The 25,907-nt window shown below is 37.6% G+C and overlaps 3 protein-coding genes across 6 annotated transcripts in view; 1 reads left to right on the top strand and 2 right to left on the bottom strand.

Moving 5' to 3' along the window:
* Positions 1-25,907, bottom strand: part of morn5 (MORN repeat containing 5) — a 31,980-nt gene that overhangs the window by 1,512 nt on the left and 4,561 nt on the right. The gene's annotated exons all lie outside the window — the stretch shown is intronic.
* Positions 6,498-11,552, bottom strand: LOC105357912. Of its 2 annotated transcripts, XR_002874261.1 has the most exons (11): positions 11,229-11,552; positions 10,570-11,119; positions 10,404-10,483; positions 10,251-10,301; positions 10,085-10,168; positions 9,460-9,953; positions 8,860-9,038; positions 8,373-8,545; positions 8,059-8,273; positions 7,697-7,946; positions 6,498-7,360 (listed from the first exon to the last, which is right to left on the bottom strand). XR_002874261.1 is itself a non-coding variant. In XM_023960645.1 (6 exons), exons 1-6 carry the CDS (start codon positions 11,408-11,410, stop codon positions 9,911-9,913), a joined length of 990 nt encoding a protein of 329 aa, XP_023816413.1. In that variant the 5' UTR covers positions 11,411-11,552; the 3' UTR covers positions 9,307-9,910. The 2 variants fall into 2 exon arrangements, 1 of the variants encoding a protein (XP_023816413.1); XM_023960645.1 differs by lacking the exons at positions 6,498-7,360; positions 7,697-7,946; positions 8,059-8,273; positions 8,373-8,545; positions 8,860-9,038 and having other exon boundaries at positions 9,307-9,953.
* LOC105357913 lies at positions 19,047-21,845 on the top strand. The gene is made up of 5 exons (XM_023960642.1): positions 19,047-19,862; positions 19,953-20,108; positions 20,194-20,405; positions 20,952-21,265; positions 21,396-21,845. Exons 1-5 carry the CDS (start codon positions 19,288-19,290, stop codon positions 21,612-21,614), a joined length of 1,476 nt encoding a protein of 491 aa, XP_023816410.1. The 5' UTR covers positions 19,047-19,287; the 3' UTR covers positions 21,615-21,845.

Raw genomic sequence — 25,907 nt, 5'->3', positions numbered from 1 at the left:
AATAAAGGCAAAAACAAAATTACAAACAATGTAAAAGAAATAATAAGGTAGAAGAACAATAAAATATTGAGAATGTAAAAAGTAAAGGGCTCTGTTTGAATGGTGCAAAGGAGGGTGTTCTCCAAGATGGTAGCAGAGCCGCCATCAGTGTGTGAATGTGTGAGTGGGACTGTGACTGTAAAGCGTTTTGGGCATTTGAGGAAGGTAGAAAAGTGCTATACAAGTAAGGGCAATTTAAAACCAGAAAGAACTTTAGGAGGAAGCATTGTTACCCATGGATTTGGCGTGAAACCTTCAGGAGGGGCTTTATGGGTTCAGGGCAGGGTTTGATTATCATCTGGGGATGCTCAGCCCCCCATATGATTTTGGGAAAGAGATGAAGCCGTTCATAGAGATATTTTCTATACATATTTCAAACTTTTAAAGCAAGTTTAAAAAAATGTCAATACCTTATTAACAACTGGACAATAAAACAGGATATAACAATTCATTTACCAAGTAAAGTCATATCAAAATAATCTGAATTTATTTTAGATAACTGATCTGTATGTTGTATGTTATTATACAAAATAGTCATAACTACTTTTACATAAGTATGAAGTAATTCATCATTGTCATGTGATTTATTGATACTTAAGCACGTAATGACATAAAACTGTGTTGGTAAGGCATTGATATCAGATGAAAGGTTATTAACCGGATAATGATAAATCAAATAGTAAAATGGTTACGGTAGAACAGGGGTGGGATTATATAAATTTGCTTCCTTCCACTCCCTTTCAAGCAATCTTTGTTTTAATATCTATCCTAAGTTTGATACGTCTTTGAATGAATGTATGAACGCTTATTGTATCGTTTTGTGCATTATTCTGTGATTGCTTGAAATAAACCATTTCAAATCTAAAAAAAAAAAATATTAATTTGTGGTTGCCGATGTATTGGTTCATTTTGAACAATCCGATTCACTAACCCAAAAATTGATCCATATGATCCAGGACATCTTTAGCCAAAAATTGTTTTCCTTGCAAGAAAATCAAGTGCAAATTAAATATACGTACAAACGAACAAGTACACAAAAATCAACATTTTAGTTTCATAAAGTTCAGCCAACTGTAATTTTTTCCACAAAAACAAAACAAAAACAAAACAGAAACAGATCATTATTAGAACATTCTAGCACACTGTGGTCACATCTTTGCAAAATTCAGTATTTCCATACACTGGACTGTAAAAGCGGTTTGATCATTTTATGCTGCCGTCAGGCATGTGTTGTCTACTGTGATGCCCACTTGGTGGTTTTTACGTTTTAGTAAAATAAACCGTCCATAATTCAATTCAAATGGTATTTTCCAATTTTGATTGTCTCTACTTGAAACTATATTATAGTTCAATTTGATTAACTTGCCTCAGACAGATCGATATGGTTGGATCACTTCATCCATTAAGTCAATTAATCTTTACACCCCTAATAAAAAGCTTGAACCAGCTTCTGGTTGCTTCATCCTTTTATGTTCCTGCGTACATTAGGAATGTGCTATTGATTTTAATAACATTAAAAAGGAAGACTATTACACCATGAAACAACTTTGTGAAAAGAAAAGAAAATACTTCTAACATCTGTCTGAGAGAAAGACAGCTCTTACTAATGGTCTTAAAGGACCAAGTATTGACTTTTTCACTTGCTTTCTGTTTTATTTATTTTTTCTCTACCTCTCCATCCTCCTCTCTCCATTTTTATATTGACAATTATGAGAAAAGGCAAATTTACCATAGCAAAAAACAAAGTCTGTTTCTCAGGATGTTCCTAATTTTGCTTTTGTCTATATTATAATAAAAGTGCATATTTCAGAATATTATAATATTGTACAGCAGGCTGATTTACTGGGATCTGGACTGAGAATTATGGTTATTTCAGCCCCTATAATAAGATGCTGCATAAAGGTGCAGCAATTCTGACAAATACAATAGAGCTAAAACATTAGGGGCTATACAGAAAAAAAAAAGGTAATAAAATCTTTAAAAGGTTCCTATAAGCAGGAAGCACAAAGACGGTGTGGTTATGTCGTCTTCTTGCAGTCAACATAAGTGTCAGAAGTGGCATTTTAAAGTCTCCGTTAAATCGGTCAAAGCGGACAATTAGCAGAAAATAACTTCTTAGCGCCACTTGAGACACCAACAAATAACCCCTAAAAATGGACGTCGAAAAAAAAAAACCAAACGAGCGCCAGAGGAGCTGATAATAAACCTTGTTAAAAAACTAAAACGAGCAGCTAATTGCAGGGGAAGTGAGCTTTCTCTGGAGCGCGCGCAGCTGCACGCACTTGAGCCGCTCGCGGGCCTCACCCCCTCCAGGTTCCACGGCGCGCGCGGGGACTCGCGGGCTGATTGTGTGTAATTGCCAGCGTTGTGGGTGGTGGTGGTGGGGGCTGCCTCCTCAAGTGCATGACGCCTCCTCCTCCTCCTCTTTCTCTGCCGTCTCTACCTGCTCTGATCGCAGGTCGGAGCGGCCACCCAACAGCTGCGCCGAGAAGCCTTCCAGCAGCCCTTTGTGACACATGTGGACGCGGGACAATCACGGCTACCAAGAGACTGACCTCAATTAGGCGAAAGCCACAACTTAATGATAAGACATTTTCATATTTGCTGTAATTCCGCCCTCTTCAGCTTGTATAGAAGCGTTTATCTCAGGATTTAAGTGGGTTGTTCCTTAAACCGTCTGGGGGCACAGGTGGCTGGTCCTGTATGAGGTTCCATTTGTGCCAAAAATATCAAAATGTGTTTTTGCGTCTACTGTTATGTCTTTGGTCCATTGTCTATGTCCACTGATCGTGTTTTTGCGTCCACTGTCTATGCTTTGGGCTCATTGTCTATGTCTATTGAACGAGTTCATTTTACATTGGTTCATGTCTATGTATTACTAAGCAATATCTTCTGCATGCCCATGATTCTTTGATTATTACTTTGTATTAACTTTGTGATGTATATGCTTGCTTTATCCTTAAACTTTATCTTTGTCATTGTCCTTATCCCATGTCGTCTAACTACGGCGTCAGGAAGATCCTTAGCAACCGTTGCTAGTGTCGTTTGCTACGTCGTCTCGCCATGTCGTCAGGAAGATCCTTAGCAACCGTTGCTAGTGTCGTCTGCTACGTCGTTTCACGTGTCGTCAGGAAGATCCTTAGCAACCGTTGCTAGTGTCGTTTGCTACGTTCTTTCACCATGTCGTGTCCTTAGATCTTGCTGTATTTCAAATTTTGCAAAGGTCGTCAGAGAAGTCTTTTGTACGGTCGATAAATTGTTTCCCGTATTATCACGGAACAAAACACTTTAAAAAAAAAAAAACCTTTATTGACAATCCTGCAAACGCGCACTGCCAGAAAGGGGGGGGGGTGCAGCGTACAACGGTTTCACGTTCCCGTTTAAAGTTATTTAGAGTATGGCTTTAATTTAATCTTGTGATGAAACTATTATTTCAAATTATTTTGAAAAATGACTGATCTTTATAAAATATGTTGTTACAAATCTGATGGATAAACGAGGATCAGACGGGCTAATAAGAGCCTTATGTGGTCCCGAGTGCGCCATCTCATGGTCACATAAATAGATTAAAAAGAAAAGCTCAAAAACCAGTCAGTTTTTGACTGTTATATTCATAATTAGTGACTCGACCCACTAAAATTTGAGAAGGTAACTCATCAAAGATATTTTAAAGGCCTCCTTGCAAGGCCCCCGTAAATCGTTCAGCGGCAAAAAAATAAATATTGCCATGGACTAATGACTTGAGGGTTTATTTCTGAACAAATACATTAAATCAACACCAATGTGTTTGTAATTTTATTATTAATAAATCAACCACGTTTTTCATGATCAGAACACAGCACATTCATAAATAGTCTTCGTAAAATGTTCATATTTATTATGTGTCATTCTCCGCGTTAAATAGAAGTAGTTCGCCTCCAGATCAGGTGGTGGCGGTAATGCGCCACTTTGTTTTCGTTTCAAGCGTTGTATGCAAGCCCCCCCCCCCCCCCTTTCTGGCAATACGCGTTTGAGGGAATATCAAAATAAAGTTCATCTTAAAAACGTGTTGTCATGGTTAACCCTGACGTCTGCTTTGATAAACATTTCTTTTTCGTTCCGTGGTAGTAAAGGAAAAAATTTACCGGCCTTACAAAGGACTTTTCTGACGACTTTGGCAAAATTTGAAAAACGAGAACATCTAACGACAAAACACGGGGAAACGTCGTAGCTAACGACAGCAGCAAACACCCTAGCTAACGACAGTAGCTAACGACAATAGCTATCGACAGTAGCTATCGACAGTAGCTATCGACAGTAGCAACGGTTGCTAAGTCCTGACGACAAAGTGGGACGACCAAAGACATAGACAGTGGACACAAAAACAGATTTTTGGCACAAATGGAACCTCATAGTCCTGTGGAGCGAGGGGACCAGGACAAAATCTATGAGGTTCCATTTGTGCCAAAAATCTGTTTTTGTGTCCACTGTCTATGTCTTTGGTCGTCTCACTTTGTCGTCAGGACTTAGCAACCGTTGCTACTGTCGATAGCTCCGGTCGTTAGCTACTGTCGACAGCTACGGTGTTTGCTACTGTCGTTAGCTACTGTCGTTAGCTGCTGTCGATAGCTACTGTCGTTAGCTGCTGTCGATAGCTACTGTCATTAGCTACTGTCGATAGCTACTGCCGTTAGCTGCTGTCGATAGCTGCTGTCGTTAGCTACTGTCGATAGCTACTGTCGTTAGCTACGACGTTTCCCCGTGTTTTGTCGTTAGATGTTCTCGTTTTTCAAATTTTGCCAAAGTCGTCAGAAAAGTCCTTTGTACGGCCGGTAAATTTTTTCCTGTACTACCACGGAACGAAAAAGAAATGTTTATCAAAGCAGACGTCAGGGTTAACCATGACAACACGTTTTTAAGATGAACTTTATTTTGATATTCCCTCAAACGCGTATTGCCAGAAAGGGTGGGGGTGGGGGTGGGGGGGCATGCATACAACGCTTGACACGAAAACAAAGTGGCGCATTACCGCCACCATCTGATCTGGAGGCGAACTACTTCTATTTAACGCGGAGAATGACATAATAAATATGAACATTTTACGAAGACTATTTATAAATGTGCTGTGTTCTGATCATGAAAAACGTGGCTGATTTATTAATAATAAAATTACAAGAACATTGGTGTTGATTTAATGTATTTCTTCAGAAATAAACCCTCAAGTCATTAGTCCATGGCAATATTTATTTTTTTGTCGCTGAACGATTTACGGGGCCTTGCAAGGAGGCATTTCTTTTCATTAGTTTTCTCTTCTACTTTACTGAAATATAGCTTTGAATATGAATCTGTCCATGTTCCTGTTGGCAATAATTCAACCGTTTTTCGTGAGATCAAACCGAAAACGAGCAGATATGCAGCATCACAGGGCGGCAAGGAGAAGCAGACGTCTCAGAAGATTTCCTCTGTATGCCCAGGCCAGACATGAACAACTTGCGAGTTAAACGTAAAAAACATTTTTTTTAAACTTAAGCATTTGTCACTAATTGTGCTCAAGGTTACACAATCTGCTGGGTAAGTTTAACATTCTTTTTTAAAATTGGATTATGAGTTGTATAGTGTAACTACATGAAACACTTGTGAGTTCAAAGTTTAGTATTTTTTATTCAGAGTCAAATCATATCACTTGTTTAAAACAAAAATACTTTCATTTTTTAAATAATTTCATTCTTCACCCATAATAAAAACACGAGATTTTTCAGCATTTAAAAATACTTCATAAACTAAAATGTAAGACATCAAAAATAAATAGAAACATTCAAAAAATGATATTTAATTTTCTAAATGAAATATATTAATGTTCCATTTTACAGGGTCTTCAACGTCTCGACTGCTTAGCAAACATAAAGGCGTCTGTCCTGGCCCTTTACGCTAACGGTCAATCCGACACAAGACCGGATTTTCGGTTGACCCGCAGGACCATCGAGCATCTGATGGAGCAGCTTCGGGTTCCTCACACTCTGGGGGGGACAAGAGGCTGAGATGTTGGTGTTTCTTTTCTGGGTGGCGTGTGGCACATCTTACGTTGTGGTAGCCAGGACCTTTGACATGCCACGGTCCACTGTGAGTGACATTGTCCACAGGACGACAGACCTTATCCTCCAGCTGATGAGCAGGGTCATCCAGCTTCCCAGTGGGAATGAACTGCCATTAGTCACCTCTGGTTTTATAGCAGCTCGCTTGGTCTTCCATATTCCAAAAGGTCGTGGGGAGCATCGATGGCTGCCAAATAAGAATAAAGGCCCCAAAGAAAATTCAGCTTATTTTAACAGGAAGCTTTTTTATTCCATTCAAATGCAGGCTGTATGTGACTGTAATGTCAAATTTATAGATATTTTTGTTGGGAATCAAAGATCAATCCATGATTCACTATATATACGTAAAAGCCCAATTTATGTATATAAAACATTACCCACCTGAAGGATCCTTTTGGGCGATGGTGGGCATCTCTGCATTGCACATCCCATCACGCTGCTGACATCCTACAAGGACCCCATGAGGAATGTGGCCCGTCACAACCAGGACACACTCTGTGGTGGAGAGAGCATTTGGCATGATAAAGATGAGGAGAGCAATATTTCTGGGGGCACTGGGAGTAAAACCAAAGTCTGGGAAATTTCTAGTGCACAAGATTTTTAAACTGTATATTCGGAAAACCCTACAAAATGGCGACCGCGCTATATATGGGTTAGGGTGATAATTCATACACAAGGTATGGCTTCAATTAAATATGGAGATGAAACTATTATTTAAGTCTTTAAAAATAACAGAAATTTATCAAACATGTCACAAATCGGGTGGATAAACGAGGATCAGACGGGCTAAAAAGAGCACAACACTGGTCCTGGGAGCGCCATTTTGTGGTCAAATGAATGCATAACAGATTACAAAGAAAATATTAAAATCCAGTCCAAGATTTGCATTATTTCCATTAATGTTAGTTACTCGAACCACTAAAATTTGAGAAGGTAAGTCATCTATGACATTTTGTCAGAAGCTTTAAAGAGAGATAAGCAATCATTAAACTAATACCAAAGTTTCATACCAAACACCTTCCTCCGCTCGTCCAGGACCGGGTCGTGGGGCCGCACTCCAGTTCCCAAACAACTCAGTTGATTCAATAAATTGCACTAAATGCTAAGGCCTTTGAAAATTGGAAATGAAGAGACAAATGCTATTGATTTAATTAAACAATAAAAAAATTTATTAACAGAATTCAACAAAACTTGCAATTTGTCTTTAACATGAAAGAAAATATTCCCTCAGGATTTGCAATTCTGGAAAGCTGAAAAGAGAGAGAGAAAGATTAGTTTTTTCTCCCCCGGTACTCTCATTATAATTCAGATTTAATTTGATCATTTAATTTGATTTTGTAATAGTGAGATGCAATTTGATCGTTATGCCTCTTTTACTGTAGTATTATTTTAACTGCTATACACATTCACATAATTCAGAAGATAATTCATTTTCAAAATTGTTTGTATAAACTAAAAGAATAACTGCCAGGACTCCCTAGGAAAATAGGTTTTTAATCTCAATGGGACTTTCCTGGTTAAATAAAGGTTAAATAAATAAAAAAAAACTCATAAAAAGAATAAAGAAACTTCGTTGCGCTACCTACAACTAGGCAAAGCCGAAAGTGGGGGACTGGATTATCCCCGACTCCATGTGCTCCACAAAAGCCGAGTAGCTGGAGTGCAATGGCAGCCGTAAGGTTACATCACATGTGTTTGCTTCAGGAAAAATTCTTGGAACCCCTTCCCAATGTAAAAAAACAAGTTTTGGGCGAGTGGGAAATCCCAGTGGTGGAATGGTGTCAGTCCCTGAAGCAAACACAAGAATCTGCCCTAGAGTCACTGGCCTGCTTCCCTCTGAAATGAAAAACACAAATGTAATATGTATTTGCACTGCAGGCAATTAAAAACTCTAATCAAAAGGCTGACAATTTTAAAAGATTTTGACAATTTAAATAAATCACATTACCGTCCACCTCCAGCAGCCAGTCCTTCCAAAATATGAAAGCAGTGTTTTCCAACTGCCTCCTGTTGCTTCCTGGAGCAGAAAAAGACACATTGAAGAGCTCGAGGAGCTCTTCCAACTGAACCTGTTTTTGGCCCCCAACAAACAAAGCTTTCAGAGTCCCAGGATTACTTCGCACTGCTTCCGCAACACCCAGGGTTTCCAAGCCTTCAACAAGCCTGTAAAATATTCATACTTGAATTAAAATTTTGGTCAATACATTTTATAATACAGAAACAGCGGGAATAATTGGCTGCGAAGAAATCCTAAATACTTACTGTGTTCTGGCACCTTGTGTGCGCCCCACAACAAAAGCCCTGGCTGCCTCTTTCACAAGGGTGAGTCTTTGCTCAAAGGTTGATAAAAATGATGCACAACCCAGCAAAGACAGGAACCCGCAGGCCTCTGCCACAGCATCCTGTGCCTCCTCCAAGGATGTTGCATCCATTATCTACAAAAAAGCATAATTCATTACATGACCATCTATTACAGCAAGTAAGGGGCAAATTCTTATTTTGTCCCTTTCATTAGCATACAAAGCAACACAGACCTGTGTACTCAATTTGAGAAAATAATTTGTTTCCTGATGTTTTTTCTTTTTTAATGTACATATGGCAATTACAACTTCAACTTCTTGTGGGCAGTATATCTGATTGATTGAAAATGGAATCATTACACTGATGTGAGTCAGGAAGTGCATGGATATGCTGGCTTACACATTAAACTGCTAACCGCCAGAAGATGGTAAAACTTTATAGAAAATACCCTTTGAAGTTTGCCTTTTACGTCCCAGTCATCCACTTCCTCCAAGGTCACATCTGATGTGTCTTGCCCAGATATTTCTGTATACAATCTTTCTGAGAAAAATGATGGCTTTGTGCCTCCATGAATGAGGGCAAGCGCAATCATTTTCCCCACCAATTTATATTCCCCAGAAGCCAGAGCTGAAAGACAAATAAGTTAAATCAATGGTATGAATTGAAATGTTCAAAACATTTGAACATTTCACACATCACTGATTCAAACCGCAGAAATGACTTCATCTAGCTACTGGTTGCAATCAAAAATCTTATTAATGATCGTTTAGAGACTATTTATGACTCTGCAGTGTTCTGATGATGAAAAATGTTGATGGTTTATTAAAACATTACATTGGAACACATTTTTTTTCTCAAAAGTTGTGGTCTATATTTGCCGATGTAGAGATAATCACTGCACACTGGTTTTTCAAAAAGATTTCTATAAAATTAGAAGGTTTGTGTTCAATTTTGGAATTGTTAGATTCGGACAGCACTACAAAATGGCCTTTGAATCAAGATACTAGAAAGACTACTAGTATTATAAATGGCATTACAGTTTACATACCCCGAGATACCAGTGTTAAGTTCTTGCCGTCTTCGCTCCCACTAAAGAAAATGCTGTCTTTAATGGCAACAACTAACAGCCTGAAAAATTCCCTGGTCGGCCCTCCGTCATCAACAGCACCCTCAGATTGTCCAGCGCCGTCAATAAAAACGATGTCAATCCGATGGCGAGGATTAAAGCGCTGTCTTCTGAGTGCCCTGAAGGCGCTGTCCAAAACAGAATCCCTTGTCACATGGATGCAGTTATGAGGGGGGGCAGGTCCCTCATCCACCTGGCTTTGGAGGTCCTTCAAAATAGACGCCAAATCTTTTCTGTAAAAAAAAAAAAACAATTTTTCTTAGCCCACACTTTGCAATTTAGAAAACAATGTCTTCGAAATATTACACTTTTAGCATATTTAATGTTGATTAAATGACAGAAGGTAGGAAATAAAATGAAACTAAAGTGTCACTTACTCTTGTTCACCTTGCTCAATATCAAGAACAATAGGCGGCCTGCAAAAAAAGTGTGAAATTTCATGACTTTTCCAAAACTTTGCTGAAGATTTAATTTTCCACAAACTTTCAAGGACCCAGCTTTTTCATGACCATACATATGCTGTTTGAAGCATTGAATGTTAACTTACTCTTCAATTTGGACTACCACATCTGCCTGGAGTGACTCGAAAATTGCAGCAGCAAGGTCTGCATCTTCATCTTCATTGTCTGTTCTGTAAAAAAATAAAAAAAAGTATATTCCATCATTGCTAAATAAATTTAAAACATGTGCAAAAATCAACATTAATTCACTACCTTTCATCCGACAACAACTGTGCTTCTTCAGCTCTTTCCTGTGTTTGGGCACTTTGAAGTTGCATAAAAAAAATTAATTATTTTCACTGTTACTTCAGTTTGGCATTTCCTTTATAATAATTGATAAATATTTTTAATGATTTTTTTACTTACCATGTTTTTATGTGTTGTGCAAGCCCACACAGTGGTACATTCACCTGGCATGATAGGCACCTCTCCATCACAGCAGTGGTCTGCAATCATATGAAACAAATTATATTTTATCTGAATTACACTGGTGTATTACAAGAGAAAGCAAATTTGTGGGCTACACTTTTACCTCGATGTGTGGTGGCTGTAATGTCAATGCTCTTTGGAGGGGAATAATGTAGAGTGGAGCCCTTTTTATTTCCACTCTACATCGAAGGTATTCTAAGGAATATCCACTTGCTGGAATAGGAAGCAGACTTAACTGCTTCCTCCTGTCACTTTTCGCCAGAGAAAACCCCCCAGCCTCTGTCAAAAGGGGAAATGCAGAGTAAAGATGTTCCGACAAGAAACTGTGATCTCCTGTATTTCTGGCAAATGTGACTAGTTTCTTCCCAATTCCGCATTCCTCGTAATAAAGGGCCTCCTCCTTGGTAGGGACAGACACTGTCTCAGGTTCTGGCAGACAAAAAAAAAAGTGTGACCATGGCACTTCTTTTTTTCTTCTTTGTGCAGGACCTCTTCCACTGCAACTCAGAGTATTGTAGGGTCGAAATAAGCGAGCCAGGTCTCTTTGGACATTATCATCCCTGGAGGAAGAAGGTATACTTGGGGTGTGTAAAAGCTGAGATGCCATCATTGGGGTGCAATGCAGTTGTGGTACTGGTGCAGACATGGTGTATCTGGATGTCATCGAGGAAGAAAAAGTAAACACATTAAGTCTTTTTACAATACACTTTCAGTCATGAAAAAATATCTCAATGAAAAACAGTGTCACCACTGAGAGAGCACCTTGCAGCTACCACAGATCCACTTGACTCAGCAGAAACACTCGGGCTAGAGGAATTGCTGGCACCATCTGACACAGGAGACCCTGCATTTTCCAGCCTCTGGGCAATGAGGGCTGTGCTCCTCCTCATTTGCTCAAGTAGCATTCTCACGTCATCGGACCTGACAATGAGTTTGAAAATCATCCAGGCACTTTATTAAATTATTTGCTGTTGCCAGTGAACTAAACTATTTTTACATTGTCAGAACTATGTAATGCTGGACTCTAACTAAGAACAGTTTAGTAAACTGGATTTGAACCTATAATACATCAGTCTGAAACAATATAAATACTTTGGATTTAAAACACTAGTTATATCTGAGAACTGGAGCGAGTGTACGTCACCACCAGAAAAACTACCATCTCCAACCTAACTAAGTCGCCCTTTTTTAGACAAACACAAGTTGCCATGTAGCCAGACAATATCAGTAAGCAGTGATTGTTGTGAGGGGTTTCAACCCTTCTGCTATCCTGTGACCCCCCCCCCCCCCCACCCCTCCAAAACCTTTACATTGATGTGTTCTCCCTACCACGACAAAGGTGGATAAAGGTGGAAAGTAGGCCTGCACAATATACCGCAAATTTATCGTTATCGCAATATCCAGCTCTGCAATATGCATATCGCAAAAGACGGCGAATATCGCAATAAATCGCAAAGCCAAAATGTGTTAACACAATTTTCTAGCAGCTTGAAGCATTTAACGAATCAAATAAATCCCTTTATACTTTGACCAATCAGATGTAGGCCTATTATGCTAGATGTTTGTCCCCCATGTCGATGAGGGTCATTTAAAGTATAATTTTTAAACTGTTGCAATGAAATGGGAATGATTTTTTAAAAAAAAAATTATTTGTTTATTTATTTACCGCAAATTTATCGTTATCGCAATATTGATCACTAATATCGCATATTGCAAGTTTTCCTCATATCGTGAAGCCCTAGTGGAAAGATTTCATGTAATCCATGGACACCAGTGAAGATCACAAATCATTGAAGAAAAAAGGTTCAGAGCACTGTCTAGTGGGTCTAGATGACCCAACTCCCAATGTTAGAGTGCCTATGATAGCACAAGGGTTACGGAGTCAACGTTTTTATTCATAAAAATTAGCTGACGTAAAATGATCGTATTGATTAGGCTTTAACTTGCTCCACTAGCAACGAACAGTTCGCTATTTTAATGTAAAAATAAAAAACGACCAACAACCCAAAAGCCCACCCAAATATTTCCAATTCGACTAAAGTCATTTGTATCCGCAAATTACGAACCGAAACCGCCAATTTGGTCCAAACTCGCAACACTGTATGCTCATAATAAACTGCAGAAGCTATAATTAAAATTGTGGGGGGAAAAATGCACGCCACAGCTACACTGCTGGCATTTGGCGGGTGCTTCCAAGGACGGTGCTTACCGTGCGCCCATATATACATTTGCAAGCAGCATCATGTGATGGAAAAAAAGAACATTGTTTAATACCTGCATATAACTATCTATTTAAAAAAATGTTTATGTGTAATAACAGTCACTGACCTAGATTGAAACCGTAAAAAGTACTGTGAGCTTGATATTAAGCTAAAGTTAACATTTGAACAACAATACACACATGCATGTACACTATAACATGAAAATAACTTACAAAGGATTGGTGTGGTACTGGTTTTCCATCCCAATAATCGTTTCTCCAACGTTTTCAAAAATGCGTGTTTAACAATCGGAAGCGATGTGTCTTGCAGCAGGCTGAAAGAGAATGAACGTGTTTGCCGCTCTTTAATTTATAGCTCAGTTAGATGTGGGCGAAGCTTTCAAATGTGAGTGACATTGGTTTGACCAATTAAACAACAGTTCCAAATATCTTTGTCAAACCGAAATTTGTCAACCAGAAGACCCTACCTCTCCCTATCTTTTTATTTCATTGAATTTATTTATTTATGTATTTTGGGTGGTGGTGATCAGATATTTTTTCTTAACATAATAGCTATCTATGTTATTAATTAATACTTCCTATTTATTTATTAGTTACAAAAATGACACATGAAACCTCACGCTCTGAGCAATGTGTGCATCTTGGCTGCACATGTGGCCAACGTGAATTGTCTCATTTTTGTGCTTTTGAAAAGTTTTTCGGTCAGAATTGGAGTTTTTTCAAGTTTATCGATATGATGTTTTTTTCCCAAACTTTATTGAAATTAAAAATTCAATACAAAACAATGTTAAACAGCAACAACGAAGGAACAAGCCAGGGGGTTATTATTACATTTTACGCAGATATATTGAAACTGACACACAGATCAAATTTTTTGATGGCTTTCTTATCGTCTGAGTTTCTTATTGTGTTAATGTATTGTTGTAACTCATGGACAAAGATTGAGAAATGAGGGGTATGATTCGTTAATTTTCATTTATGAATGTTCCATTTGCATAAAAACAATAAAAGGTCAATGATGTACAACTGTTCTTTTTTATGAGATGGACAGTGGGTGTGGCCAAACATGACATTTTCTAAGTACAGGCGAAAGTCAGGGTCAATGTGGGCGAAAATGAAATGACAAACTTTAGACCAGAGAGTGGTGGAAAAGGGACACGACCAGAATAAATGTACCGCATCTTCACGGTGTTCTTGACAAAAAGAGCAGGCAAAATAAATATCTTCTTTGAACCTTTGCAGTTATAGTTTGGATGGATAGAATCTATGGATTAGTTTAAATTAGATTTCTTTCACTTTATTGTTTAAAAAGTATTTTGCAGGTAAATTCCAGATCTTTTTCCATTCTAAATGATAAACTAAATTATTCCAATAAGAAACTACGTAGGGAATGGAAACAACATCCTTCTGGAAGAGTGAGCGTATACGGCGATTTGTGTTTCATTAAAAAAGAAAAATTTTTTGGCCTATTTCTATTTTAGTTGGATCAATTGGTAATACAGTTGGACTCTGCAATAATGAGCATTTGAATAACGTAATAATACATTTAGGAATTGCTTTCAAAACAAAGTTAAACTCATTTTTTGGTATTTTGATGGAGTATTTGAAGCAGAATTCTTCATGTGACATTAAAGATCTGTTTGAATTAAACAGCTGATGGATCAAAAGGATGTTTTGATTAAACCAAGATGGATAAAAAAAATATTTATGTCTATAAGTAATGACTTTATGGTTCCATATGTTGTATATATGTGTAGAAAAATTGTGTTTGTGAACAAGTAACCAGGAAAGTAACATTTGTTTATGGAAGCAAGAAAGCTTAATTGGGATCTTTTATACATTATAGTTACAGAATCAAATAAATTTTATGCCTCCTAATTTGGAGAAAATGTAATTAGGTATGAAATTCAAGATTGAAGTTGCAGTCTTAATAAAATGTCTTAGCCAATTTCTTTTAAAGGTATTATTTAATGTACAAAAGTCTATAAAGTTATAGACCACCCTTATCGTAAGTGTTAATTACAACAGTTTTTTTAATATAATGGTTTTTGTTCCTCCAAAGAAAGTTAAATGGCATTTTGTCAATGGATTTCAGAACTTTTTTGTCAACATTGAGGGATAAAGTTGCGTACGTTAGGCGGGCGATTCCCTCAGCTTTAGTTGGCAAAACTCTGGCTCATCCTGATAAATCTCTCTGGAGCCACTGGTTCAGCTTTTTCTGTGTTTTATTAATAGTAGGGTTAAAATTTAATTGGCATCTGGCTTTTTTGTCTTTAGAGAAGGTAATTCCTAGGTAGGTGATGGACTCTTTCACTGGAATATTACAGATAGAGAGGACGTCACAGTGTTTAAGAAAAATAATACACATGTTTTTATGTTTCAACAGAGTCCAGATGCAGTGGAAAAAGTATTGATCAGATTAATACCTATAAGGTACCTGAGAATGATCTTTTAGAAACAGGGTGGTATCATCAGCTAGTTGGCTGATAGTGACTGTGTGGTCTGCTATTGAAATACATTTTAGTGAGTGAGCTTTATAGAGTCAGTGAGGAGCTGGGTACAGAGGAGGAATAAATAAGGGTAAATAGGGCATCCCTGCCTGACTCCTCTTTTTAGTAAAAATCGAGGAGAAGTCCCAGCATGAAGTTTGATAGAACAATTTCCTCCTGCATAAATGGTTTTAACAGCTGCTCTAAAAAAAGGACCAAAACCAAATTTTTCTATCGCCTGGAGTATGAAGTTGTGTTCAATTGTGACAAAAGCTATGTAAAAATCGAGAAAAAGGATAAAACGTTCGTCGGGGAAATAATCTGAATAATTAATTAAATCAAGTACTAATCTGATATTATTTGATATGTCTATTTTGAATGAAGCCAGAATGAGTCTCATCTATAATGTAATCCAATACCTTTTTGATTATTTCAGCAGAGGTTGAGGCAAGTATTTTATAATCATTGTTAAGCAGGCTATAGATATGATTTTTTTTATTGAACTTTAAACATACACCTAGTAACAACACACAAAAAAGAGAGAGAAAAAGAAAAAATAAATAAAACAAAATATATAGAATTGTAGTTTACAATACTAGGGATTGTGATACAGCATGTGATCTTCAATGAAAACACAAAGTTTTATTGCATTTTTGTTTTTCATCCATGTCAGAGATTTAAAAAAATATAAACTGATTTCTTTAAGAAATGTATTGAATAATGGTTTGGTTTTTGAGAATCTGCACTTGTGAATGAAAAATTTCCCAGATATTAACAAGGTGTTGAATGTCAAATCAAATAGATTATCGCCAGAAACTACTCCAAATAATATAATGTGCTTTTGTAATAGAAATAGGAAAGGGAAACTTTGAAGAGCACCAAAAAAAGAAAGACACCCAAAAACTGTAAACATATATACATTCAAAAAACAAATGATCAAGTGTTTCAATATTTATATCACAAAAAGAACAGTTATTTTCAAGAAAACCATAACGCATGTGTAATGGTTCTTTGCACGGATAGACTGCATTCATTATTTTAAAATGGATTTCTTTGTATTTTTGGAAAATTGGATATTTAATAAACTGAGATCTTAACTTGCATATTTCCTCGCTTGTGTAATGCTGTGACATAAAATGATTTTTGTCAAATGTTGGAAACAGTTCTCTAACAAATAAAGATCGTATAAATGAGTTTGGAAGTTTTGAATTAACCGGTCGACCATCAAACAACAGAGATGGAAGCTGAATTTGAACATTATGAACCAAACTGGAGGACATTTGGATCAAAGTCTGAGGGATTGCTTTGATCACATTGTTGTATTGTTTTCTATCATTTAATTTAAACTTACTGGAAAAAGTTTCTAATGAGATAATGTTTCCATTGTCGTTCATAATAGGTATTTATGACCACATGCCGTTATCAATCCAATTTTTGTAAAATAAAGATTTGTTTCTACATAAAACATACCGACAGTTTCATATGGGAATATTGTGTGGACTAAAGTTATGTTTGTAGATGAGTTTCCAGTACAGTAACACCTGCTGATGATAAGTAGAAAGTTTAATAGGAAGTTTTCTGTAATCAAAGTCACATTTTAGAAGCAACTCAATGCCCCCTAGATGAGAAAAGATGTTTGAGGGAATATGAAACCAAATATTTCTTTCATTTTGCACAAAAGACCTAAGTCAATTAATTTTAATCATACCATCCAAACGTTCAAAGTCTATGGCTTTAAGTCCACCTGCACTGTAATCCTTAATTATTGTTCCTTTTTTTATGTAATGGGTTTTGTTTTTCCAGATGAAGTTGAAATTGGCCTGGTTTATTGCTTTCCTTGCAGACTTAGGAATTGGGAGTGAATATGCTGGATAAATGAATCTGGATAAACATTCTAATTTAGTTAAAAACACTCTGCCCAGAATAGAAATGTCTCGCTGTGACCACATGTTTAAATTGACTTTACATTATTCTAAAGTTTTCAATAAGTTCATTTCCTCCATTGTTTTACTGTCTTTGGTGATATGACCACCAAGATATTTCACAACAGTCCTAACAGGTATGTTATGAAGAACTGAGGCTTTAGATATGATGTGATAATGGAACGACTTATTTCCTGAGACAACAATATTACACCCAAACACCAGGGGGCGATAGTGGGTAACAAACGCTGAAAACTAAGGGCTTCAGACTCGTCTGTTTTACTTCCCGCAACTTTCGTTGCTTCACAGCTTGCTTAGGTTGCACCTAACCCGAGAAAAGATTCTAAAAAAAAGACGCCAGCGTTTTGTGAAAAATATTCTTCTTCATGGACCGGTAAGTCTCATTTTCTATATCAGTCTTTGTTTGTCTTGTTCAACTTCAAGCTCTGATGGAATTTCCCCACAAATTTTACGAGTGACTAGCAGTACCAGTAGCACTAGAAGTGAGTATCGGAGAGGGAGGCAAGATGGCGGAATGAACGAACGTACTTTGCGGGCCCTGCCTGGTGTAATAGTTTTTTTCTGTCCTTGTTTGTGTGTTTTTATGCATTCTATAACCAAGAACACTGCAAGCTTTTTCATTTTTTATTTAAAGTTTGTGATAGGAATAGCGGACTACCGTAGACTTATTTTTTCTTCCTTTTTGAAAATCTAAAGTCAGCTAAGTAACCGAATGCAAATGGCCGAGCACGACTATTCACAGTCCAATATTCACGAGATCATGAGTGAGGAAGCTGTTGAAGTCACTACAGGGGATGGAGAAAGTTCAAAAGAAAAGTTAGTGAACCTTGCACACACTCCAGTCAAAGCGCCTCATCCTAAAAAGCAAAAGAAAGGGAGCGGGCAGAATTTGCAGGATGAAAGTATGTTTGATAGAATTATGGAAGCCGTGACCGCCCTGACGGAGAAAATCGACATGCAAACGACTAGGCAGCGTGCTGGGGGGGGGGGGGGGGTGTCTTTTCCCCCACGTCTGTGGCAGTAAACCCAGACCAGTTCCAAACAACAGATGAATTTATTCCTTTTTTAGGGAACAAACTTCCCATAGTCACCGGTAGCCATGCAGTCGCTAGCTGCTTCGTGTTTCGATTGTCGCGTGCCGCCGCGTGAAAGTAATGCTACGGAAGCTCTGGGGAGCCAAAAATACGCCATTACACAAAAACTTCATTTAGTTATTTTTGAAATCACCCGTAACAAAAAATTCGAATTTAATCGATTTATCGCCCAGGCCTAACTTCTTATTCCTTTTATAGCTTCGGAGTTGGCATCAAATTCTTTCATCAAACATTTTCAGTAGGCCTGTCTGCTCATCCATTTTGCAAGCCCATCAGAGTTAAAGGCTCTCACGCGCACTCGCGTGGCACGCGCTCAGTCCTCTCACACACAGACACACACTCACTCATTCTACAACGCCTGAGAAGACGGGGTTTCTTAATTAATTTAAAACCTTAGAGCCCAGATATGAGCTGTATTGTTAATCCTTTAGAAAATGATGCTACTGTCAAGGTGAATGTTTGTCTCCTTTAGTCTAGACTACAAAGTGTGACTTAAAACACAGCTGGGACTTTAAGTAAAGAAGTAACCTTTTTATTTTGGACAAGTGAAAACAAGTGTAGAATAACGAAATTAGACAAAAACAAGAAAAAATTATTTAGACACAAGTCCAAAAAGGGAGGAAGAAGAAAAGTCTTATACTTAACTTTGATTCCTAGAGCGTGTTCATTTATTTTTTCATACCAGAAATGGGTGTTACATTTGTCGTGGATTTGATTAAATGAAAGCAACATTTGCTTTAACTTGTCTGCCGTTTGTACTTAGTGCTTTCCTTAAGTAGGGTGTGGGGGGGTGTGGGGGGTCGGAACTCGAATTAATAAAAACAAAATCGGTGTCTTTTTATTTTATGGCCACATGTCGCCCAACCCTAACATAGACTAAAATGTACAGATTTGTAAATCTGTTACACTGAAGCTTTAGCTCCAGTGTTTAATCCATCCTAAGGCGCCATGTTGTTGTCTGTAGCCAGGTCCTTGAGATTTCTATTGCACTGGTAATGATAGGTTGCGGTTGTGAGTGTCTGAAAGCTAGTTGGAGAGACTGTAAACAATGGCACGATGAAATAATATAATAATATGACAACTTTTATGTCTTTTCAATGCAGTTTTGATGAAGAACCACTCTGCCGTGAGCTACTGGAATTCATCTTTAGAGAGTCCCAGCAGCTTTGTGACCAACTGGAATCCCAAGGCTCTGTAATGGATTTGGATTTCCTTTATTCTCGCTATGAAGAATTCCATCGAATACTTCTAATATGTGCAGACAGGGGACTTTTACAAGATGTGGACAACATCATAGAAAATTTACAAAAAGTGCTGCAATTACTAAACGCTCATTATGAACCTTCTTTGGGATTCAGGCCTTCTTTGCTGATGACTGGAAACAGAGGACGCCCCTCTTGGGAAATTTCCAGTGAACAATTGCAGTACCTTCTTGACTTTCATTTTACAGTGAGGGAAATTGCGCGGCTTTTTGGTGTCAGTTACAGGACCATACGCCGAAGAATGTCTGAATATGGTTTATCTGTAAGGATGTCTTACAGTGACCTACCAGATCCGGATCTTAGAGAAATAATCAGCCATTTCATTGGCCAATTTCCCAATTCTGGGATTAAAACTGTCTCTGGATATCTCAACAGCATTGGATTACGGTATGTGTAACCAAAAATATTAATAATTATGAATTTGAAATGCCAACTGTACAAGTAATGATATTGATTCTGTGTTTTTTGACCTTTTAGAATCCAGAGATCTCGGATAATGGAAACACTAAGACTTGTGGATCCAGTTGGAACCTTTTTTCGTGGTCTAAGCATCAATATTATTCCAAGAAGAGTCTACTCAGTACCAGCACCCATGGCTCTCTGGCACATTGATGGGAATCATAAATTGATACGGTACACATTCTTTGCGTATTTTTTTTTGTCCAATTTTGGAACAGTACTTTAATAGTACCGGTAATTTTCTACTTTTGCTGTGCAGATGGAGGATCGTCATTCATGGGGGAATCGATGGTTACAGCAGAAAAATTATGTACCTCCAGGCTGCTGACAACAATAGAGCATCCACTGTTTTTTCAGCCTTTCTTGAGGCCATTCAGCAGTTTGGAGTTCCAACACGTGTCCGCAGTGATAAAGGGGGTGAAAATGTTGAGGTGGCTCGCTTTATGCTCGAGCATCCGCTACGTGGACCAGGTATTTTATTAATTTTTTGTTAAAATTGTTTCTTGCACAAAGATCCCAGATGTGACTGATAAGACTTTTATGGATGCATGCATTTGATATTCAGTATACATGCAGATTTAGTAAAAAAAATTCTTTTTTCAGTTTTTTAAAAGTAACTAGATTGATAGATACTAACCTAATATATTGTCACTGTGCGAGTGGGGGGGTGGGGTTTAGGGGGGGGGGGGGGGGGTCAGGGGGGCTCGCGAAACATTTTCTTTTTCCTAGGGGGGGCCTGGCAAAAAATAATTGAGAAGCACTGATGTTGAACATGTAAAGTGACATTTAAGGAATCCAAAAATTGATTTCTGTTCCGACTTTATTTTACAAAACTATAATTTCAACATTTATAGCAACCCACCCTGAACAGAGCTTTGCAAATAACAGAAACTTACCTATAGACTTTAAGAAAAAAATCTTTTTCCCTCATTTTGATTTATAAAAACAGCCAGGCGAAATTCCCTAGACATAAAATTGTTGTATTTTTGGACTGAAATTTGTATTTTTTTTACACAGAGAGAAGACCTTTCATTACAGGCCGAAGTGTCCACAATCAGCGGATTGAGAGGTTATGGAGAGATGTTTGGCGGGCTGTTACTGTCAATTACTATCATGCTCTCCAACACTTGGTTCATACGAATGCCTTAAACCCCGACAATGAGCTCGACATGATCTGCCTGCATTATGTGATGCTTCCACGCATCAACAGACATTTGATGCTTTTTAAACAAGCTTGGGATCGCCACTCCCTTTCCACTGAACAAGGCAGATCACCTCAACAACTGTGGATTGAAGGCCAGTTGCGAAACAGTACTACAATCTCTGAACCTGTAAGTAACTGGTAACCTGTAACTAAGTCAGTTGCTGTTATTGCACATTATTTCACTTGAGTTTGATAATCAATACTTGGATTTTTTATTTACAAGTTTTTATTAATTAACACATGCTACTCTTATACAGGCAACAATAGAAGATTATGGAGTTGACTGGGAAGGACCAACACCTACAGACACCGATGGGACTGTTAATGTTCCAGAGGCACCACTGCTTTTAAAAGACATTGTTCTGCAGTTCCTCCAAGGGAGAATTGTTCCACTAGGCGACAGCACTTGCTTTGGAGTAGACATTCTTCTTCAGACTTTACAAATTGTCAGAGAACATTTTGATACATCCAGTTAAAGATGGGAGGGGATTTTAAATTATATCGAGTTTAACATATAAACATTTTTAAGGTGTGAATGACTCCAGCCAGGATCATACTTTCCTGGAATGTTGCAACACTTCATCAATAAATTTTCTCTTTAACCCACTCCTTTTAAAGCACACTGTATTGTTATGTGTCTTTTTCAAACAACTGTGTTGACTTTTTCATTTGTGTTTGAAAAAAATAAACTGAAACTGAAACAATCATTTTTTGGTCCATCTGTGCCCACAGAGATTCTTCAATTCCATTTGAAGAATAAATGGCAATGCGTGCCATGAAGATCCAGGAGAGCTTTTTTGTGTGTCATACAGGTTTAGGAGTATGCTGTTAATGAAAGTGTTGTTTAATGAATACAATTGCATTTATCTATTCCTTTTTAGTGTTCAAAGCCTTTAAAATATCTTCGATGAGTTACCTTCTCAAATTTTAGTGGGTCGAGTCACTAATTATGAATATAACAGTCGAAAACTGACTGGTTTTTGAGCTTTTCTTTTTAATCTATGTGACCATGAGATGGCGCACTCGGGACCAGTATAAGGCTCTTATTAGCCCGTCTGATCCTCGTTTATCCATCAGATATGTAACAACATATTTTATAAAGATCAGTCATTTTTCAAAATAATTTGAAATAATAGTTTCATCACAAGATTAAATTAAAGCCATACTACGTGAAACCGTTGTACGCATGCACCCCCCCCTTTCTGGCAGTGCGCGTTTGCAGGATTGTCAATAAAGTTTTTTTTTTTTTAAGTGTTTTGTTCCGTGATAATACGGGAAACAATTTATCGACCGTACAAAAGACTTCTCTGACGACCTTTGCAAAATTTGAAATACAACAAGATCTAAGGACACGACATGGAGAGAGAACGTAGCAAACGACACTAGCAACGGTTGCTAATGATCTTCCTGACGACATGGTGAGACGACGTAGCAAACGACACTAGCAACGGTTGCTAAGGATCTTCCTGACGACATGGTGAGACGACGTAGCAAACGACACTAGCAACGGTTGCTAAGGATCTTCCTGACGACACGTGAAACGACATAGCAAACGACACTAGCAACGGTTGCTAAGGATCTTCCTGACGACACGTGAAACGACATGGGATAAGGACAATTACAAAGATAAAGTTTAAGGATAAAGCAAGCATATACATCACAAAGTTAATACAAAGTAATAATCAAAGAATCATGGGCATGCAGAAGATATTGCTTAGTAGTACATAGACATGAACCGATGTAAAATGAACTCGTTCAATAGACATAGACAATGAGCCCAAAGCATAGACAGTGGACGCAAAAACACGATCAGTAGACATAGACAATGAGCCCAAAGCATAGACAGTGGACGCAAAAACACGATCAGTAGACATAGACAATGGACCAAAGACATAGCAGTGGACGCAAAAACACATTTTGATATTTTTGGCACAAATGGAACCTCATACTGGTGTGGATGTAAACTTTTAAAAGACAAACTAATTAAATGCAGCAGACAACAGGTGGGTCTTTAACCTGCATTTAAATAAACTGAGTGTTTCAGCTAATCCAAGGCTTTCTGGAAGTCTATTCCAGATCGTTGAAGCATAGACGCAGAATGCAGCTTCTCCATGTTTGATTTGACTCCAGGAAATGAGAAAAGTCCAGATCCAGATGACCGGAGAGGTCTGATTAGGTGGGTCAGGAGGTCAGTCATGTATTTTGGTGCTAAACCGTCTCAAATCTTTACAAACCAGCCGCAGAACTTGAAAGTCTATCCTCTGACGGACAGGGAGGCACTGTAAAGACCTCAGAACTGGACAGGTGTGGTCTACTTTTTTGGTCCTTGTAAGAACCTGAGCAGCAGAGTTCTGAATAAGCTGTATATTCCTGATGGATGTGGACTACTTCTTACCGCCTTAACTTTTTAACAGGTGAAATTCCTAAGGATACCTTCAGGTATTTTTGGGTATCAGAACGTTTAGGTTTTGAAAGTAGATTCTTGTCTGTGTTTTCTCTCAGATGACTGCTTAATTAAGGAGACCTGTTAATCCTCCACTGATTTCCTATTGGATTGATTTTGGGAAATCATCAATTCCATTCAATTTTACTTATAAAGTGCCAGGTCAATCGTATAAATTAGAATTGGTTTAATCTATTTACAGAGTAAGCAAAATTGGATATAACCAATTTAGCATTTTTGCGCTTTTTTTGCATGGCATTTATTTAGGGCGGTTATAGGAGATTTACGAAAAAAAACAAAAAAAACAAAACAAGGTAAAGTATGGTATGTATTTAAAACAAGAATGAGAAGATAAAACTGTCAAAATCCAACAAAAAAAGTGCTGGACTTTGTAGATAGGAATATATATGCTCAACAAATTCCTGCTATTTATGTTCAATTTGACCACATTTTGATTTAGAAAGTAAAATATATGTATAACTAAAGACTTTTAAAGAAGGAAAATTTACTGTACCATGAACTGTCACTACTTTATGAATAGGGTTGGAAATTTGGACAAAGTTTTAATTTGAAGGACTTAAATGTCAAGAAAACATTTTTACTTCTTCTTTTATTTATTTCAGATTGAAAGAATAACCTGAATGTGCTTTAAAATTCCCTCCAGGAATACATGGAAATCACTGTAGAACAGATTGCATGCACACACAAGAGTTAACATTTTTGTCTTTGACATTTTCAGTACATATCTACACCATCCCTTATCTTAGCTCAATGCAAACAAGAGCAGGAGCGTGTGGAAGTGATATGAGCTCTCTGCTAAAGTCTGTTTATCTTAGTCCTCAGAAAACACTCTGAGGTAGAAGTGTTTCCTTCCAATCTAACAGCAGAGTTCACCACATTACACAAACACAAAGACACACAAGCAAGCATACAGATCAAACGACAAAGACAAAATCAGTTTTCTTTACTTAAGGGGATTTGCAAGAGTACTGATGGAGTTCTTCCAGATTTGTTGGTATTACTGAGGTGGAGACAGGAATATACTTTTACTTCAGCAGGAGTATAGTCTGTGTGTACTCTGAGTCATCTCATTTTGCATTTTCCTAAGTTGATCCCACCACTGTACAATTAAACAGCCACTGTACAGGTCATCTGTCTGTCAACACATACACCTGTGGGTTTTTTAAATGTTAAATCCATGAAGTGAAAAACATTCCGTTTCCTTTTCTTTTTTTTTTAAAGAACAGCAGCACAAGGAAGCTATGTTCCACTCTCCAGGCTGATTTAATCTGTCTGTGAAACACCTCCACTATCTGGGGACAAAGAAGGCAGGCCACGGTCTGCCCACCCGAGGTGTTTTCCTTGGCAGTGGAATGTTTTCAGTGCGGAGCTTGTTCTGTGTACAGTTTCAAATGGGAGGGGTTATTCCAGAAACAGGAAAGTGCTGCGAATAATGGCATCTTATGGCCCCTTCGGAAATGGTCCATTGCCGAGCAAGAACAAAGTGTAGACACTTAACGTGGAGCGTGTTTGTTTGTCACAAGAGAGGCAATTTAATCAGCTTGTTATTGAGATTGAATTGTACAAATGCATGCAGAGCTTCAGATTAAAATTCACCTTTTAAATATTGGTTTTTGTTTTGATTATTTAATGGACCAAACATTATTTATTCATTAATGCTATACAGTGTTTTAAGTTTAAAAGTAGAATTTAGGTCAAATGAGTTGATTTGAGGGTTAATTGAGCTGAGCTTATATTATATAAAGAAAATGTGGTTTGCTCTGTCAAATCCATCAACCATCACTCTTCAATACTTTTACTCATGCATTTCTTCCTGTTTTTGATGTAAAAGCTTCTCATAATAGTTAAGCTGACACCAGAATTTCCAGTGAAATATGGAGGATCACAGCAGGAAAATGGGTCTTGACAGTTATTATAACCAAAGTTGACTTTTGTTGAGATGCTTTCCCATCGCTCTTCCATCAGTCATAGCTCACTTCTTCTTCTTGATACACCAGCTTTTTACAACTGTTGCTTAACTCTGGTTGATAAAAAAGGAGAGAACTTCTACTCCAAAAATAACCCAAACTCACTTGGAGAACATCAGCAGCAATTCTTTTGTTTTGCTGCCTGGCACTAATCCAAAATAGAATGTTTGTTACTAGGTTAGCAACAGTAACTAAGGAAGGCAATAAAAAAGGAAATTTTGGCTATTTTGAAGTGAGGGTGTAATACTTTGAAGTAACTATATGTATTTTCTTCCATATAAAATATAATATAGTTAGTATTTTTTTCTCATCTTCTGTAAACACAAACGTTCACTGGC

Source organism: Oryzias latipes, chromosome 12, assembly GCF_002234675.1.
Source record: "Oryzias latipes chromosome 12, ASM223467v1".
NCBI lineage: Eukaryota > Metazoa > Chordata > Actinopteri > Beloniformes > Adrianichthyidae > Oryzias > Oryzias latipes.
Note: the sequence above shows the minus strand (reverse complement) of the source record. Positions and strands in the feature narration are given on the sequence as shown.